Source organism: Chlamydotis macqueenii, chromosome 6 (assembly GCF_036417535.1).
Source record: "Chlamydotis macqueenii isolate bChlMac1 chromosome 6, bChlMac1.mat, whole genome shotgun sequence".
Classification (NCBI taxonomy): Eukaryota; Metazoa; Chordata; class Aves; order Otidiformes; family Otididae; genus Chlamydotis; species Chlamydotis macqueenii.
Window position 1 is genome coordinate 43,828,157 of NC_141561.1, and position 14,749 is coordinate 43,842,905.

Sequence of the window (14,749 nt, forward strand, 5' to 3'; positions counted from 1 at the left end):
AGAGCTGGGAGGAAGCCTTTGGGTGCTGCCATGAGTTTCTCTGGCCGCTGCTGTGTTTCAGGGTAACACCCCGAGGGATGTGGCTGTGCTGGAGCGGGGAGGCTGTGCTGGCGGCAATGTCAGAGATGCCTGCAGTGGCCATTGTGTGCTTTCCCTGAGCTGCTGTTGCTGCTGTGAGATGAGGCCCTGCTAGCCAGGCGCCCTGGTGTGCGTGCCCCAGCAAAGGAGGGAAGTGCGGCTGGTTTCTGTGGCGCTGGGGCAGCAAGGAGCGGGTCAGAGATCCCTGCTGATGGCGTGCGCTGCTCCTGCGGGAGTGGGTGGGCGCTAGCGTCCCCGTCCCCTCTGCCTCCGTGTCCGCCATGTTGTTCCGAAGCCGCCTCCTCCCCTCTCTGTCCCTGCTGTCGCCATGGCGGTGTTGGGATGCCCTTGTTGCTACGGGAACGAGGGCAACAGTCCGGCTGACAGCTGGGATCAAGCGGGTGAGTGTGCCTCGGTGTCCCCGCGGTGTGGGAAAGGTGAGGGATGCTGGTGAGCACCCCCGTGCTGACGTGGCTGCGTCTTGTCCCCTCTGAAAGAGGGAGGGCAGCCGTCGGTGCCGCTGAGCCCAGGCTGCTGAGGGTCGGGAGGAGGGGCTGGGGAGCGCGGCTGGGCAGAGACCCAGGGCTGTGGGGGAGCTCGCGGAGGGCTGACACCCCCTGTCCCACGCAGCGGTGTGGGGGCACCCCTTGTGTGAGAGGGGGGAGAGAGGCAGGGCTGCGCCTGGGCCAGGGCCACCTCGGGCCTGACAAAGCTCTCCTGGGAGCAGGTTGTGCTCCCCTCCTGTGGGATCCCTTCCCCTGCGACCAAGCTGCTTTTCTGGGGGAGGATTTGAGGGGTGAGGTGGCCTGTGGAGCAGAGTGGGGGCTCTGCTGCTGCCTGAGAGGCACCTGGGGGCGGCAGCGCTTTCCGTGTCAGGGCCTGGGAGCTGGAGCCCCTTCTTCCCCCGCAGAGCTGGACAGGGAGCAAGCTTTGCTCCCCAAAAGACAAACTGCCAAAACTTCTTCCTTTCTTCCCAAGGGATGCTGATGTGACTGCATCCAGGCTGTGGGTTAAACGTGGAGGGGACAGAGGCTGCCTGCCTCGCGGCTGCTGCTGTTGCCCTCCTCATCTTGCACGTGGCCTTTTGCATGTTCTGGCTCAGCCTGTCAATGAGGGGTGAGATTATTTGTGCTTGCTCTGTCTATAAAATGCGGTGAAGGCTTATGATGAGAAGTGCAACAGCTGGCCCAGCTGGAAGGGACTGCAAAGCTGACTCACCGCGACTCCCCTTGCGTTTTAAACCCGTGGGTGATTTTCTGGGGAGCGGTTCCTGCGTACACCTAGGGAAAACAGCAAGGCTGGACTGCTCCAGGAGGGTGCAGATTTCTCAGACAATCTGATCCCCACAGGAGTCTTCCTGTGATTTCCAGGAACTTGGAATGGGCTCTTGACAGGAGCCCCTCAGGAGTGGTACGGCTTCGCTCACCTGCTGCTCTGGATTCAGCCATGCACAGTCAGCTCTGACCGCGCGTCTGGCTGCTGGCTGCTGCCCTGGGGATCCACTCATAGTCCTTTGGGTTCTGCTCTTCCCTTCCAAAGTCGCCAGCTGCGTGGGAGCTCTGATGCATTGTGAACCAAAATGAAATGTGGGCCAGATGCCCGGCCAAGAGTGAATAAAAAGGCAGAGCTGGTGCAAGTTGGGAAGGCAGGAGAGCAGAGGGAAATGCTGGGAGAAGAGACAGTCGTAGTGTAAGGCCTTAAGGCAGGAGCCGTAGCTGTACATGACAGCATGTGGAGCTGTGGATCTCCAGCAGCCTCTTGGAAGGGAGCTTGGTCCACCTCAGTGTCAGCTGAGAGTCGGCGTTTGTTTAAAGAGCGAGCAGGAAGGTTTAACACCAGGCTCCTGGTCATTCTCTCAGCTGTGCTGGAGCTTTTGCACTGAATTGCAGGGTGACAGTGCCGCAGGGAGAAAGCACAGAGGAACTGGAATAAAAGGTGATAACAAAAGGGAAATCGTGCTGCTGTGGAGTGGGCCGTTGGCCTGGCAGGGCATGGTGGTCTGCGCTGGGTCCCCCTGGGGAATGCAACGCCTGGCTCCATCCAGACAGCCTAGCACCATTCCTCTGTAAGAGTTTCTCGGGTGCAACGTCCTGCGCGGCTCGTTGGCAAGCTTTGATAAATGAGCTTTGCCAGTTAGCAGCCTTGCAGATTCACCTCCGGAGCAGAGCCATCAGGTCTCCTTTTCAAGCGAGCTCCCCTGTGTCAGCATGAATCCCAGGAGAAGTTGTACATTAATGTCAATGAAAACCTGCCAGCTGCCAGCTGGGTATGAAGGTGTTGGCTGGGTAGCCCTTGGCTGATGGCAGAGCAGTGGGTGCCTCTGAGGCTAGTGATGGGCTCCGCACGGGATGCAGAGACAAGAGAAGAGGGCTGGTGGGATCCTACGTGGTCGCTGAGGCCACTTCTCTTGTCTGCCTTCCTGGGGTTGTGTGGATCCCTGGCCTCTGAGACAAAACTGCATCTGGTGCTGATGTTTGGGTGGTTTCAGGAGGCTCAGTGGCTGTGGTCTCTCTGTGGGAGCAGGCAGAGCTCTGCTGACAGGTTTTGCTTTGGTTGTCGTCTTCCAGAAACAGAAGTGAGTGCTTCAGTCCTTCAGGGGCTGTTGAGAAGCGCTACCTAACTCTTGGGAAAGAAGACTTTGGTGCTTTTGATCAACCGGTTTTGCAGAGCTGTTCTTCATGCTCTCAGCAGTATCGCCCAGCCACGTGGCTGCTGCGGTGGGATTTGAGCAGTCCTGGCTTCCTCTGCCCTTGAGCCTTTGTGCAAACCTGGCCACCCTTGTTGGGGAGCCAGCAGCGATAAAGTAGCTTCCCTTGGCGCGCGCTCCAGAAGAGAGACTGGAGGGGGAAATAACCTTCTCCTGAGGATGGGCATCCCTTGGGTGGGCAAAACCGGGTTATTGAGGTGAATCTATTAAAAGACACAGTGAGTGTTTCTTGTACACGAAGGAATCCATTTCCATTGCATATTCATTTTGCTTTCTGTCTAGCTGTAGTTATTTATCTTACAATGTCACTGCAGCGTTAATCTCGGGGAAACGTCTGTTGATCCTGTGTTCTCACAGTGCGTCTTCCTAAAGCTCAAAGCAGCTGCACTGTTGAGGCAAAGGGCGGTAGGTGTGGGGCAGTGGCGGTTGGCTGTTCCCTAAGGGATGGGGGGCCGATGTGGATAACATTGGTGCCAGGGCAGGGACCCCACCACGGGGGCCAGCCCAGCATCCAGGTGGGCAGATGAGGCTGCAAACCCTGCAGCTCCCAAATAGCATCTTCAGAGGAAGCCAGCTGAGGCAGCAGCTCCCAAGGGGAAGGTGAAATGGCAGCCAAGCTGTTCCGCCATCCAGGCAGCCAGGACAGGCCAGCTCGGCATCCGAAGCAGCGAGACCTGCAGGAAGCACCTTGGAAAAATGCTCTGGGTCTCAAGCGCCAAAGGCTGGTGTTGCTCTGTCCACAGCAACTGAGATGATGTTCTTCACGCAGCTTTTCTTCCATGAGGCAAACAGACCAGCTAGTGGATGGTGATGAACTTAGGGGCAGCCAAGGTCTGGCTTTTGCTGAAGCTCTGAGCTGGGTCAGCCTTTTTGGAGGTGGCTTTATTGCGCAGTGTGCAGTGCGCTAAGGCCGTGGGGGTGCTGAGGCTGAGGGACTCCTTGGAAATGGCAGCTCCCATGACATTTTCCATCTCTGCTTCTCTTCTAGCTTGGTTCCGTGCTGCTGTTACTCTTTCAAGACAATGAAGAAAGGAGGACACACTCATCATCTCTGTGGGACAATGGAAGGTTTTGCCCCATCTCACCAGTGTGACCGTCTGCCTGCCATCACAGACACCAAGGGCAAAGCTTCCTTGCAGAGCCGCAAGCCTGCCTGCCCTGTGTTTAAGCTCCATCCTCTGAGGATGGAGCTGATGCCAGGCCAGAGCATGGAGATGGTGCTGGAAGGCTTCTCCAGCACTCCCCAGGTGAGGTTGCCCCGAGGGCTGAGCCTTTCCCATCAGATCACCTGCGCTGGGACTTCTTCTGCAGCCCCTTGACATTTCCCTGAGAAAATGAGCAAGTGCTTTCAAGGAACTGTTGTAGTGGCACAAGCAAGCTGCCACCATGGCGGTACCAGTTGCTTTCCTTGCTGGCCACCATCAGTTGCTAAGGCTTTTTCATGTTTCTGTAGCTACCATAAACCCACCTTGCTGCTAGCAAAAGATGGGCAGAAGGAAGCATTACTAGCTCAGGGGCAAACGGCAGGTTACGAGGTGTCACGTGCTGAGGTGGAAGGGAAAGGCAGAGAAAAGATGCTACACTTTGACTAGGAGCACAGGCAGAAAGTAAAGAAAAATGCAAAAAAAAATGCAAAGCTTCTGGGGGAAGCAGCGAATAAAACAAAACACCGGTGAAGGGAGGGAGTGTCTGGGAACGACATTTTTTTCCTCTGTAGACAAAGATGGACAGAGGGCTGCTCTAGCTCTAAGTCCTGGAGGAGAAAAACAAGCACATTGTGCCAGCTCTGGTGATCACAGTGACGGTCCCCACGTGGGAAACTGTTCCCAGGGATCACTGTATTTGACAGCTTGACTTTTGTCAGTGTTTCCATAACTGCCTGCCCCAGTCTCGCAGCCAGCCCCGCTGTCCCAAGGGCAGCCAGGTCTTGCGGCACCCTTGGATGGCAGCTCAGAGAGGGAAATTTCAGCAGGATTGCTGGCTGTTCTCCTCCCAGGCCCCTTCTTTCCAGGGGAAATCCAGCTCCGCAGAGAAGCTGCCGGCTAACCCTGCTGCGCATTCCCTGCCTGCAGCATTCCTGGGCACAGATGTTTAAGCGAATGGGAACTAAATCTGCATTAAGCTCCTGCTGGTATGAGTGGTTTGAAGGTTGTTTGAAAGCGTTGCCTCAGTGGTAGCTTGAAGAAGACTTGATTACTCCCCTCGCTGACTGTGATGAGACTGTCCCAGTGCAGCTCTGAGCCCACAGGTTTAGCTGAAGAGGAGACAAAGGTACCAGAAAGGAAATAAAGTGCTCAGGGCACTGGTGAGGGTGTCTTGCCTGGAAAGCTGAAAGGGCATCTGTGGGCACAGCTGTGGCTTTGTGGCTCCTGCAGTCAAAGCCAAGACTCTGGGAGTGGGCTTTCCACCTTCCTTGGGTCTTGAGAACTTAATACTCCTCAGGCTGGTCAGAAGCCCAACTCCCTGCCTTGCCCGTGCGACACAGATGATTTGGAAGGCTGTAGGCTCAGAGGAGGAGTTGGGTTGTGGTGTTGTACAAGAAGGAAGAGTGAGAAATGAAAGGAGGAATTGGAGAAGTGAAACCATGGGAAATGAGGAAAAAGTCTTGAATGTAAGAGCATCTGGCTTAAGCAGAGGCTTTTCTTGTGAAGGGCAAGACCTCTCTTTCCTGGGGTGCTTTAGGAGGGCAGAGTACACGAGTGATCCCCTCTTGACCTGAAAGCAGGCTGGCTCCTTGGGTTTTTCCATGGATCCTTTCCACTAAGCTTCCAAGGCAGGGTCTGCTGGCGTTGGCCCTTCCAGCACCTCCTTCCCTTCATATGGTTCTATATTTTTAATCAGCTCCAACAGCTCTCCGTACGTATTGTGCTTAGCAAGGGGGCACATCAAAGCAATAATCCCTTGTGGCAGGGATTATTACGGCTGTAGGCAGCAGGTGACTCACAGGTGCCTTTTGTGGACGTTGGGGTGTAGCATTATGGACACTGGCGTGCAGAATAAATAGGAAGCAGCATCAAAAGAAAAGGGGGCTCTTGAGGAGACCAGTGGCTGTCACTTCATGGCAGCAGTACGGTCCGTGGCTGGGTGATGGTAAATGCAGGGTGTGTTCTGGATGCCGTGCTAGCACCCGCCGGGTGACCTGCGACTCTTGCACACAGGTGGTGAAGGAGCGGCTGCTGTGTCACGCCATCGTGGGAAGGGAGGGAAGGAAGAGGCAGATAATGCACATGGACGTCACGTGCGAGTTCATTGCTCCCGTCCTGCAAATGTCCTCCAGGGCAATCACTTTCCGGGTGGAGAAGGTAAGTCTCGGGACTGCATCCTGGCATTTAATAGCGTGGCCGAGGCCTGAAAGCCTGTGGGGTGCGTGTGCTTGTGCTCAAGGAGGAAATGAAAGAGCTTCTCCAAGTCAGAGACGGGACTTTTTTTTAACTTCAGCCAAGTAAAACTGAGATGACAGCTGCTGCGCTGAAGGGGATCATGGCCACATCCAGAGAGACACAAGGTTCTGCAGTCAGTGTGAAGGGAGGTTCTTGAGGATCCTCCAAGGCACGGTGAAGTCTGAAGAGCAGTCCTGTAGGGAAGCAGAGGAAAACTGAGATTGCTGTCAGCTCCTCAGGGTGATGAGCAAAACCTGTCATCTCTTGTCTCTCTTTGCCTTCTCTGACGTTGGTATGGATGCTAGCTCTTCGCATTTCCCCAACACTCACCTTCTTCAAAGGACCTGCAGACGTCTTCAGCTGCAGCGCTGAGAACAACCCAAAGCAGGTGCCCTTTAGTCTCTGGATCCCAACTCCTGCGTGAACTTTCCCTCTCCCATGAGGTGTCTGACAAAGATAAGATATTTCAGTGTTTAGTTTCTGTGTTTTCAGATGTCTCCTCTGGTTCCCAGGCATCCTGAGAAGCACAAAATCCTGTGAGCTGGCAGATTTAATGAGAAGCTTTTCAGCTCTCCCTGATGTCTGCCTGTGGTGTGCTTGACGCCACGCGCTCCGATTTATGGAGGGCTATGGCACTGCAGCTGTTTGATATCAGCACGCACAGCACTAGTTTCCCAGACACTGTCTGGTTTCTATAAACCATGCAGGAAACCCAGAGCAATGCCCCCTGTAGCAGGGGCCTCAGGAGACAGGTTGCTACCGGGCAGCTGAGGTTTCTCGCTGACTGTGTGTGCGTGTAAATGTTCCAAACTAACCTCAGGCTACTGCAGGCTCTCCACTACAGGGTAAATCCTATTCCCTCCGCTGTCCCCACACGGGATGCTGCAGTTTCTGAACATGGAGAGCATCTGATAGTCTTAGAGGAAAAACTTTTGGAAGGATACAAACTAATGAAAATCGTAAATAGAGATGTATGCATGTCTGGGGTTGAAAAAGTTGCAATGCGTCAGAAAGGGAAGGAGGTCCATGGCCACTTGAACTTGATTTTTTCCCCTTGTCTTCTGTTTCTGTAGCAACCCAGTGATGTCCTTTGCCTTCAGTACAAGTCTCTTTCTTTAAAAAACGACTCCTCCCTGCCAGTCAGCCTTGTCCTGGCCTTAGAGCAACCCTTCTTCATCTGCGATGCGCACCGGCAGCCCCTCCCTGCAGATGTCCAGGTGAGCAGCCGTGGACCTTCCTGCTGGTGGGTGTTGGAGAGGGAGGAGTGTGGTGGCGCGTTTCTGGTGGGAGGCCCTCCGGTAGAGAAGTTGATACTTTAGAGTCAGCAGTAGACTGGCCTGAACTAAATCAGATTTGAAACGAGCTGCTGAAGGAAACAGAATATCATCTGAATTGGGGAAACACACCTGGCTCTAAGACATGGAGAGAAGGCAGCAGGCAACTAGGTCTGGGCAAGCCGGGTAGTAAAGGCGTCTCTTGGAAGCCGTCCCAGCTCTCCAGCCGCCATCCTCAGACCACTTCTGGAGCTGCTTGCTGTCTTGGAGGGCAGCTCTGCCTTCAGCCTGGTGCCTGCCCTGCTGTTAGTGGAAGGTGTGGGACGTGGACCCTGCTAAACACGTGTTGTTGTAGGCACGGCCACCACTTCTGTGCCGTGCTGGTGACTAGCCCCGGCAAGGGTGAGGACGCAGTGCTGTTGTGCTTGTGTTGAGTGTGAGGATAAAGAAGTTTTTCTAGAGTCAGGGGAAAAGGCCCTGGCTTGCCAGAGTGCTGCTTTGGTGATGTACTCAGCATACAGCTTTGGTGGGTTCCGAGTACAGTAGAACAATATTTCTTTCCCCCTTGTATTGCTATCGATGCAGAGCACAGAGATGTGAGCCTGAGGCAGTCTCAGAGAAGACTGCTGTGGTGCTTGCGGTCAGGTGCACACTGTCCAGAAAATGAAGCATGACCTGAAGCCCACGTAGGGGTCACACTGAGGGCATTGACACGTTTTATGCCCTCAGACCTTGGGACTTCATCAGCTGGTGGTGAATGCTTTTCATCTCCTTGCAGCCCATGAAGCTGGAGGTAGGGGAGGAGCTTCATCTCTTCATCAGCTTTAACCCTGCTTATGAAAAGGATTTGAATAGCCGGGTAGCAGAGAAGACTCTGAAGATACAGTTTCTAGAGCACCCGCATGTGGAGCTGGTCCCCGTTAGGGGAGAGGTCTACTTTCCCAGTCTCCGCATCCAGACCACGGCCCTGGACTTTGGCGGCATCTTGAATGACACCGAACAGGAGCGTTACGTCGAGATGACCAACTGCAGCCCGCTTCCTGTCCGGTACCACTGGATGCTCCTGCCAAACAGCCACGTGAGCCGGAGGAGGTATGTGCACCTCTGCCCTCTCCTTGAAGCTCTTCTTCCTGATGTCCTGCCTGTCCTTGGCAAAGACCAAGGCTGTTTGCCTGGGACCTGACAAACTGCTTTCCACTTTGCCTTGTGGAAATAACACCTGCCAGCTGTGGTCAGGGGAGATGCTCAGCAAACAGGTGATCTTCACCAGTTTGATGCTGGGAAGGAGACAATGTTCTCCAGCCAAGCTGGGGCTGTAGGATACTACCAGCACGTTTTGCCGAGCCGTAAGCTAGAATCCTGCTTTATTTCTGGAGCTACAAAGCCATGCTTAGGCCCTTGGACAAGCAGATGTATCATGTGGCCTCTTTTCCTTCCCTGCCAACTCTGTTTGTTGTTGTCTCGTACTAAGAAGCTACAACGGCACTGCCACCAGCACGCTGTGCTGCTGTCCCAGCCTCTTGCTGCTGTTTGGCTGTAGCCTCTGTACTGGTTCCCCTGGGAAGGAAAGCTGGCGTGGGAAGCTGCTTTCTCAGAGCTTGGTGGCCTGAGGCAAACAGCACCTTGGTGAAGTGAGTTTCCATCTGTTAACGTGCACGTCACCTTCACGAACCAGCTCGAGTGTTTCACAGCAAACGGCAGGTTCTGCTGTGGCTTCGGGTACAGCTGTAGATGTTGGCGGGAGGACTTGTCTGAGCATCCCCGGCGAGCAGGGCTGTCCAGCGCTGGCCTGTGGGTTCCAAGCCCAGGACCAGTCTTCCAGTTGCGCTGGAGCCCATCTCTCAACACATTGCTAGCAGTTCCTCCCGCTGTGGCCTCTCTGCACAGGGCAAACGTCTGGTCTGGACAGTTTTAATTACAGCAGCAAACGATGTTGCTGTAACGCTGTAGGAAACAAAGCCAAGTTTACCATTGGACATGGAAGTGCTGCTATTCCAAATACAAGAGATCACCACGAAACAGTTTTGTTGAGGGAACTGGGATCTGGCCCGGAGGAGACGAGCTGTTGGACCTGGAAATGAGCTGTTGCTCCGAGCAGGGCTTGGGGGAGAAGTCCTGGGAACTGGGGTAGCCCGTTCACAGCTGAACCTTACCAAGTAACAACAAGTCTTCAGTGTGGCCCTTCTTGATGCAGGGCGCCTTCAAGAACAGACCCTAAAAGGCAGAGGGAAGTCTGCAAGAGCAGGTGGAGGGAGGTGGGCAGGGAAGGAGGAGCAGGGCTGTAAGCTCTGCTTGGAGGCCCCTGCCATCACTTGCTGAATTAGACTAGGGTTTAAGTACAAGCGGGCTCCATCGCTGCTCCGGCCTGATCGCACTTAGAGAACGCTACCAGCACTGCTGCTTGCTTGGACGGACCTACAGCTGTGGGTAATTGTCAAGGGAAATTTCAGGAGAAATATCCAGTAGAGCTGCAGATTCTCTCACTTAGGCCCTCTGGGTGTGGAAGGCACGGTCTGCAGGGGTGGGTGCTTTCAGGAGGGCACTGGGGGGTCTGTTGTAGCTCATCGCTGTCCAGATCTGCCCCTTTGTGTCTCAGTGTCACCTTTTTGCACAGTTCATGTGTCTTTTCTTGCTGCGCTTCTTACCTCCCCACAAGGCGTTCACCTCTGTCCTCTTCCACTTCTCCTTGCAACCAGTTACCAGCTGCCCGCACCAGCGCTATTCCAGCAGCGAGGCGCGTCATCCCCGGGCAGCGTGGCGAGGATCAAGACTCAGAGCCCGGTGAGGATGAAGGAACTGAGGCAGCTGGGGGAGGCAGAGCCCCTCGCCTTGAGAGCAGAGGATGTAAGTAGGAATGTGTCTCTCTCCTGCATTTCCAGTGTGGCAAGCAGTTACGCAGCTCCCGCTCCCACGGGTGGCTCTCGACGCTGCTCACAGAGCAGCTTTGCACCCCTCCAAGCACATCCCACAGCACTACTGCAGCGACTGGTCACTGGAGAGGCTGTGCGGGACGTGTCATAGGATTGATGGAGGGCATTACCTCTGCTGCACCCATGGAGGGCATATCCATCTTGTCTCTAATCGAGTGGTCAGCAGGAAATTTCTGCAGTAGATTTTGCTGTAGCGTCTTGAGAGAGAGCAGCATGCAAATCAGAGAGAGAGTGCAAAGCATCAGGAGTCAGAGGAGCTGGGCTGGAGTCTTCCTAGGGGCTCCTAGGGCTCTCACCTCCAAGTCTTTGTGTTTCTCTAAAGGCAGTAAAACCTGTTTCTAAAGGCAGCAGAGAGAATTTGTTGCTGCCAGGAGACCTCCAAAGTACTTCAGTGTAGTGTATTAATGAATGCCTTAATGAGTGAGCAAGGGAGAAAATTTTTCCCGTGGTTACTGTGCTGGAAAGTGGAATGGATGCAGGCTGAGATGAGGATGATTTTGCCTGTGTTTGAGGGAGAGGTCCCTCCAGCCATGTCTGTCCTTTTCTCCAAGCCACGGCTCCCCTTCTGCACCCATTTCAGTGCTCGACATCTTGATCTCTCCTGCCTCGCTTCCAGGTTTTCGACATCCTGCCGCTGCACGGTGTGCTGCAGCCAGGCGAGAGCCAGCGAGTCACCTTCACTTTCTTTGGCCACGCCAACATTGTTGCCCACGCCATGGCGCTGTGCAGGGTGGAGGGAGGCCCGACCTACAAGATGGCGTTGAGTGGGGAGGCTTCGCTCATCAGCTACCACCTAGACGTCATGGAGATTGACTACGGGCTGCAGGTACCGTGCACTTCTCTTGGCAGAGGTCCTTGTCACGAAACCACCACCAGCGCGTTGCTGCCCACCTCGGTCCAGGGCTCTCTCCCCTTCCCAGCTACTTTTTGAGTGATACGTCCTGCATCCAGGCTGGGTTTTGATGGCCGTCTCCACCCCTGCTCCCCCAAAATTGGCAGTTCCTCCTCTTCAAGGTCACTCATGCTGCCTCCTGGGGCAGGCAGGATCCCAGAGGTGATCTCCAGGGGGACATGCCCCAAGACATCCATCCACTGATCCGCTCCTAAAGCCTGAGGTCCAAGGAGATGCTCTCTTTCCATGCTCTTGATTAACCAACACAGTAAACCAGGGAGGAAGTGAACTTGGGCTTCCCGTCACTGTAGCTGGAGAGAATGTCCCACAATGATCCCTGCTTTGCTTCTTTTCAGCTCAAAACCCCCCAGATATTTCCAGCTGTTGGCCCTGTACATGTTGCACGTCCATCTCCCTTTGTCGCTGTCACTGCAAGCTCTGCAAATACTTGCGTGCGGGTGCCTGTTCTTCTGAAATGTCTTGGTGCCTCCTCCTTTCTTTCAGCCAGCTGTTAGATGACACCTTGAAGTGCAGAGGGCTGGCATCCTCTTTGGTTTCTTGATTACTGATCTGTCTATGGTTGGTATTGCCCCTCTGCATGCCGCCATCACTCTCTGTTCCTGTGCAGGGCTAAGAGCTACCCTGTAGCTGTGGGCTCCCCAGCCTGACCTGGGAGAGTCAAGTGCCTGTATCTTCTCTGCAGTCCCTGCTTCTCTCTTGCGTTGTGTTCATTTGCTCTCATCCCAATGCAAGCAGCAGGAGACTCCCAGCAGCAGACTGGTGTGTGTAACTTCCCGCTCCTCTGCCCTCTCTTCAGCCGTTTCACAAAGTCGCGGAAGCAGAGCTCACCCTGCAGAACAGCGGCAAGGTGGGAATCACCTACGCGGTGCTAAGCCCCAGCACGGCCACTGCAGACAGCCCGCTGCCCGGCGTGCCCCTGGTTGTGCCCAGCACGGTGAGTAGCACAAGCGATGAACCCTGGGCCTGTCTCAGGCTGCCCAGGAGAGGGTGAGAGGGAAAAAAGGGAAAAAAGACAAGACCCACAGAAGCAGCCAGGAGAGACAGGGCTGTAAGCAATTGCTGCTGGGGGGCAGAGAGGGTCAAGCAGGTGCGGGCCTGAGAGAGTTCCTTAACGGCCGCTGCTGGCGGGTGGCCCTGCTGTCACACAGCACCCACCGGCGGGAGGCACGAGTGCTTGGGGAGCTCTCTGGCCCCCAGCTGCTGAGCTCTCTGCTCATGCTGGCGCTGGAGCCGGATGGCGCAGACTCTGCTGAGGGTCGCCTTCCCCCGGTTGTGTGATTGGACAGGACTTATTCCTGGTCCGAGCCTGCACAAACCCTGCCTGCCCCCTGCCAGCACTAAGCAGGGGAGACTGAAATACTTTCTTGTTTGGGCGTGAAGGTCCTTTGCCAGAAATGGTGACAGCCCCTGTACTGGTCCCTCACTGCTCCAGCTTTGCTGCTCTGCAGCAGCTTTGTGGGGCAGTGAGGGGGGCCAGGGAGGAGCGGGGCTGTGGAATAGCAAGGAGAGGAGTTTGCAGCACCCCACCATCCCAGCTTCTCCGTTCTGCGTGGGTGTCTTTGAGCTGAAGCAGTGTTCCTATCTATGTCCCTTTGTGCAATGGGAAGAGGAAGCCAAATGGCTTTCACATTTCCTCATGCCTGTCTCCGAAAAGGGCTGAGACGCTGATGCCCCCTTCCCGCGAGCTCCCGAAAGCACAGCTCTGCTTGGGCCCGGGCAGTGGTTGCTGTAGTTGCTTCATGGGCCCGGGCAGCTTGGCAGGGCTGGCTTTCGCTGCAGCTGTGTTGTGTGCTGCAGTAAGGGCACAGGAGACCAAGTGGCAGGATGTGTCCCGCTCAGCAGCTTCTCCCTGCAGCGTGGAGGGGAGCCGGGAGCTGAGGGTCCAGCCCAGTGTGCAGAGGGCGAGCTGCAAAAGCTGAGACCATGTCCTGTCACCTTGAGCAGTGGTGCTGTCTGCTTGTACTTGCTCCTGACCTGGCTGGCGTCAGCCCAGCCCGGGACTCCGACAGCCCTTCTGGAAGCCCAGAGAGGAGGTGGCCTTCCTGGCAGCACCTTCTTCCCTGGATCTCCTCCTGCTTCTCCAGAGATGTACGTTTGCAGATCACTGTGAGTCTGGAGAGACTCGAGCACCCTGGGTGCAACCACACAGGCAGGAGACGTTTGGTTGGGATCTGTGAATACGTCGGCGCTCAACACCAGCCTGGGCACCACTGACGTGCTGGGACAGGAGCTGCCGGCCCGTCTGAGAGTGCGGGCACTTCCCTCATCTTGCGTAGCGGCTGGCAAAAGAGCCTTTCTTCCCTCAGCTTGGCTCTGGCTGGCAGAGGGCACACCTCGTGAGCAGAAGAGCTGTGCTCACGCTGAGCAAAGGGCAGGCAGTGCTGTGGGAATGCAGCCTTAGGAGCCCTCTGAAGGACACAGTGCATCCTGGTGCAGGAGATGTGAGCTTTGGGACAGAAGAAGGCCAGAAGGCCATGTTGTCTGACCCTTTCTGAGCCTGGAGAACATGCCTTCTCTTGGCAGCATGTCTATCGTCTGAGCCATCCCTCCACCAAAGCCTCTTTGGTGCATTCCCTCCCTCTTCTCCCGCGCTCTGCAGGGTTACGTTGGACCTGGCACGCGGAAAGTTCTCAAAGTCTATTACCTGCCGGGAGTGCCTGGAGGCTTCTGCAGGACTTTCCAGATCCGAGTGGCTCACCTGGAGCCAGAAGAAATTTCCCTGAAAGGAGAGGGGAGCTTTCCCAGGATCTGCTTGGACCTGCCCAGGAACGTCAAAGGTAAGCACTGCCCGTCTGCTCCCCAGGAAGGCCCTGGGGTTTTTTTTTTCCCCCATGTTATATGTCCCTAGGGCATCTTGCTTGAGGAATGTGTTTCTGGGAGAGGCCAGCGTTAGGGGAATGGGGCTTCCCAGCTTGAATGGGAATGGCGCTGTGCCCACACTTGTATTTGTGGATGTTCTCTTCCTTCAGGAAATGAAAAATATGAGAAGCTGCTCAAAGAGGCGAAAGAAAAGGTGGAAAAAGACAGCCAGAGGGACGAAGCAGTTGTTCTGAGGGAGGCTGCGGCAGCGGAGCCACCCATGGACAACTCGCAGAGTCTGGTGAGGAACAACTGCTTCCCTCTTTGGCACAGGGTGCTCCCCCTGTGTCCTTTGGGCCCCTTGCACCCCACAGCAGGCTTCCTGGGGTCCTGCTGGCACTTGGGACCTCCCTGCCCACACCTGCCCATGGTCATGCATCAACTCAGCATTGCCCATGGGCTGCCCACCTCGGGGCATTGTCCCTCCCATAGATGCACCAGCTTCCTGACTGCCCCAGGGAGGGATCCTGAAGACCCTGCTCAAGGCATCGAATTGATGGTTCTTTGTGCTGGCGCTGCAGGTCATGGCTGGGGTGTCTGTGGCTCACAACAATGGGGACAATCTGTTTAACAGGGCCTGCAGCGACAGGACAAGGGGTCATTGTTTT

General features: G+C 55.4%; 1 protein-coding gene across 1 annotated transcript in view; it reads left to right on the plus strand.

Moving 5' to 3' along the window:
• The first annotated feature begins 406 nt into the window (after positions 1 to 406).
• LOC147600345 (axonemal central pair apparatus protein HYDIN-like) overlaps positions 407 to 14,749 on the plus strand; it is a 39,467-nt gene continuing 25,124 nt past the window's right edge. The window contains exons 1-11 of the mRNA XM_086751235.1: positions 407 to 479; positions 3,529 to 3,592; positions 3,774 to 4,032; positions 5,944 to 6,087; positions 7,239 to 7,382; positions 8,218 to 8,531; positions 10,136 to 10,283; positions 10,986 to 11,195; positions 12,079 to 12,216; positions 13,882 to 14,059; positions 14,252 to 14,382. Coding sequence (XP_086607361.1) covers positions 407 to 479; positions 3,529 to 3,592; positions 3,774 to 4,032; positions 5,944 to 6,087; positions 7,239 to 7,382; positions 8,218 to 8,531; positions 10,136 to 10,283; positions 10,986 to 11,195; positions 12,079 to 12,216; positions 13,882 to 14,059; positions 14,252 to 14,382 — 1,803 coding nt within the window. The remainder of the gene's footprint in view (positions 480 to 3,528; positions 3,593 to 3,773; positions 4,033 to 5,943; positions 6,088 to 7,238; positions 7,383 to 8,217; positions 8,532 to 10,135; positions 10,284 to 10,985; positions 11,196 to 12,078; positions 12,217 to 13,881; positions 14,060 to 14,251; positions 14,383 to 14,749) is intronic.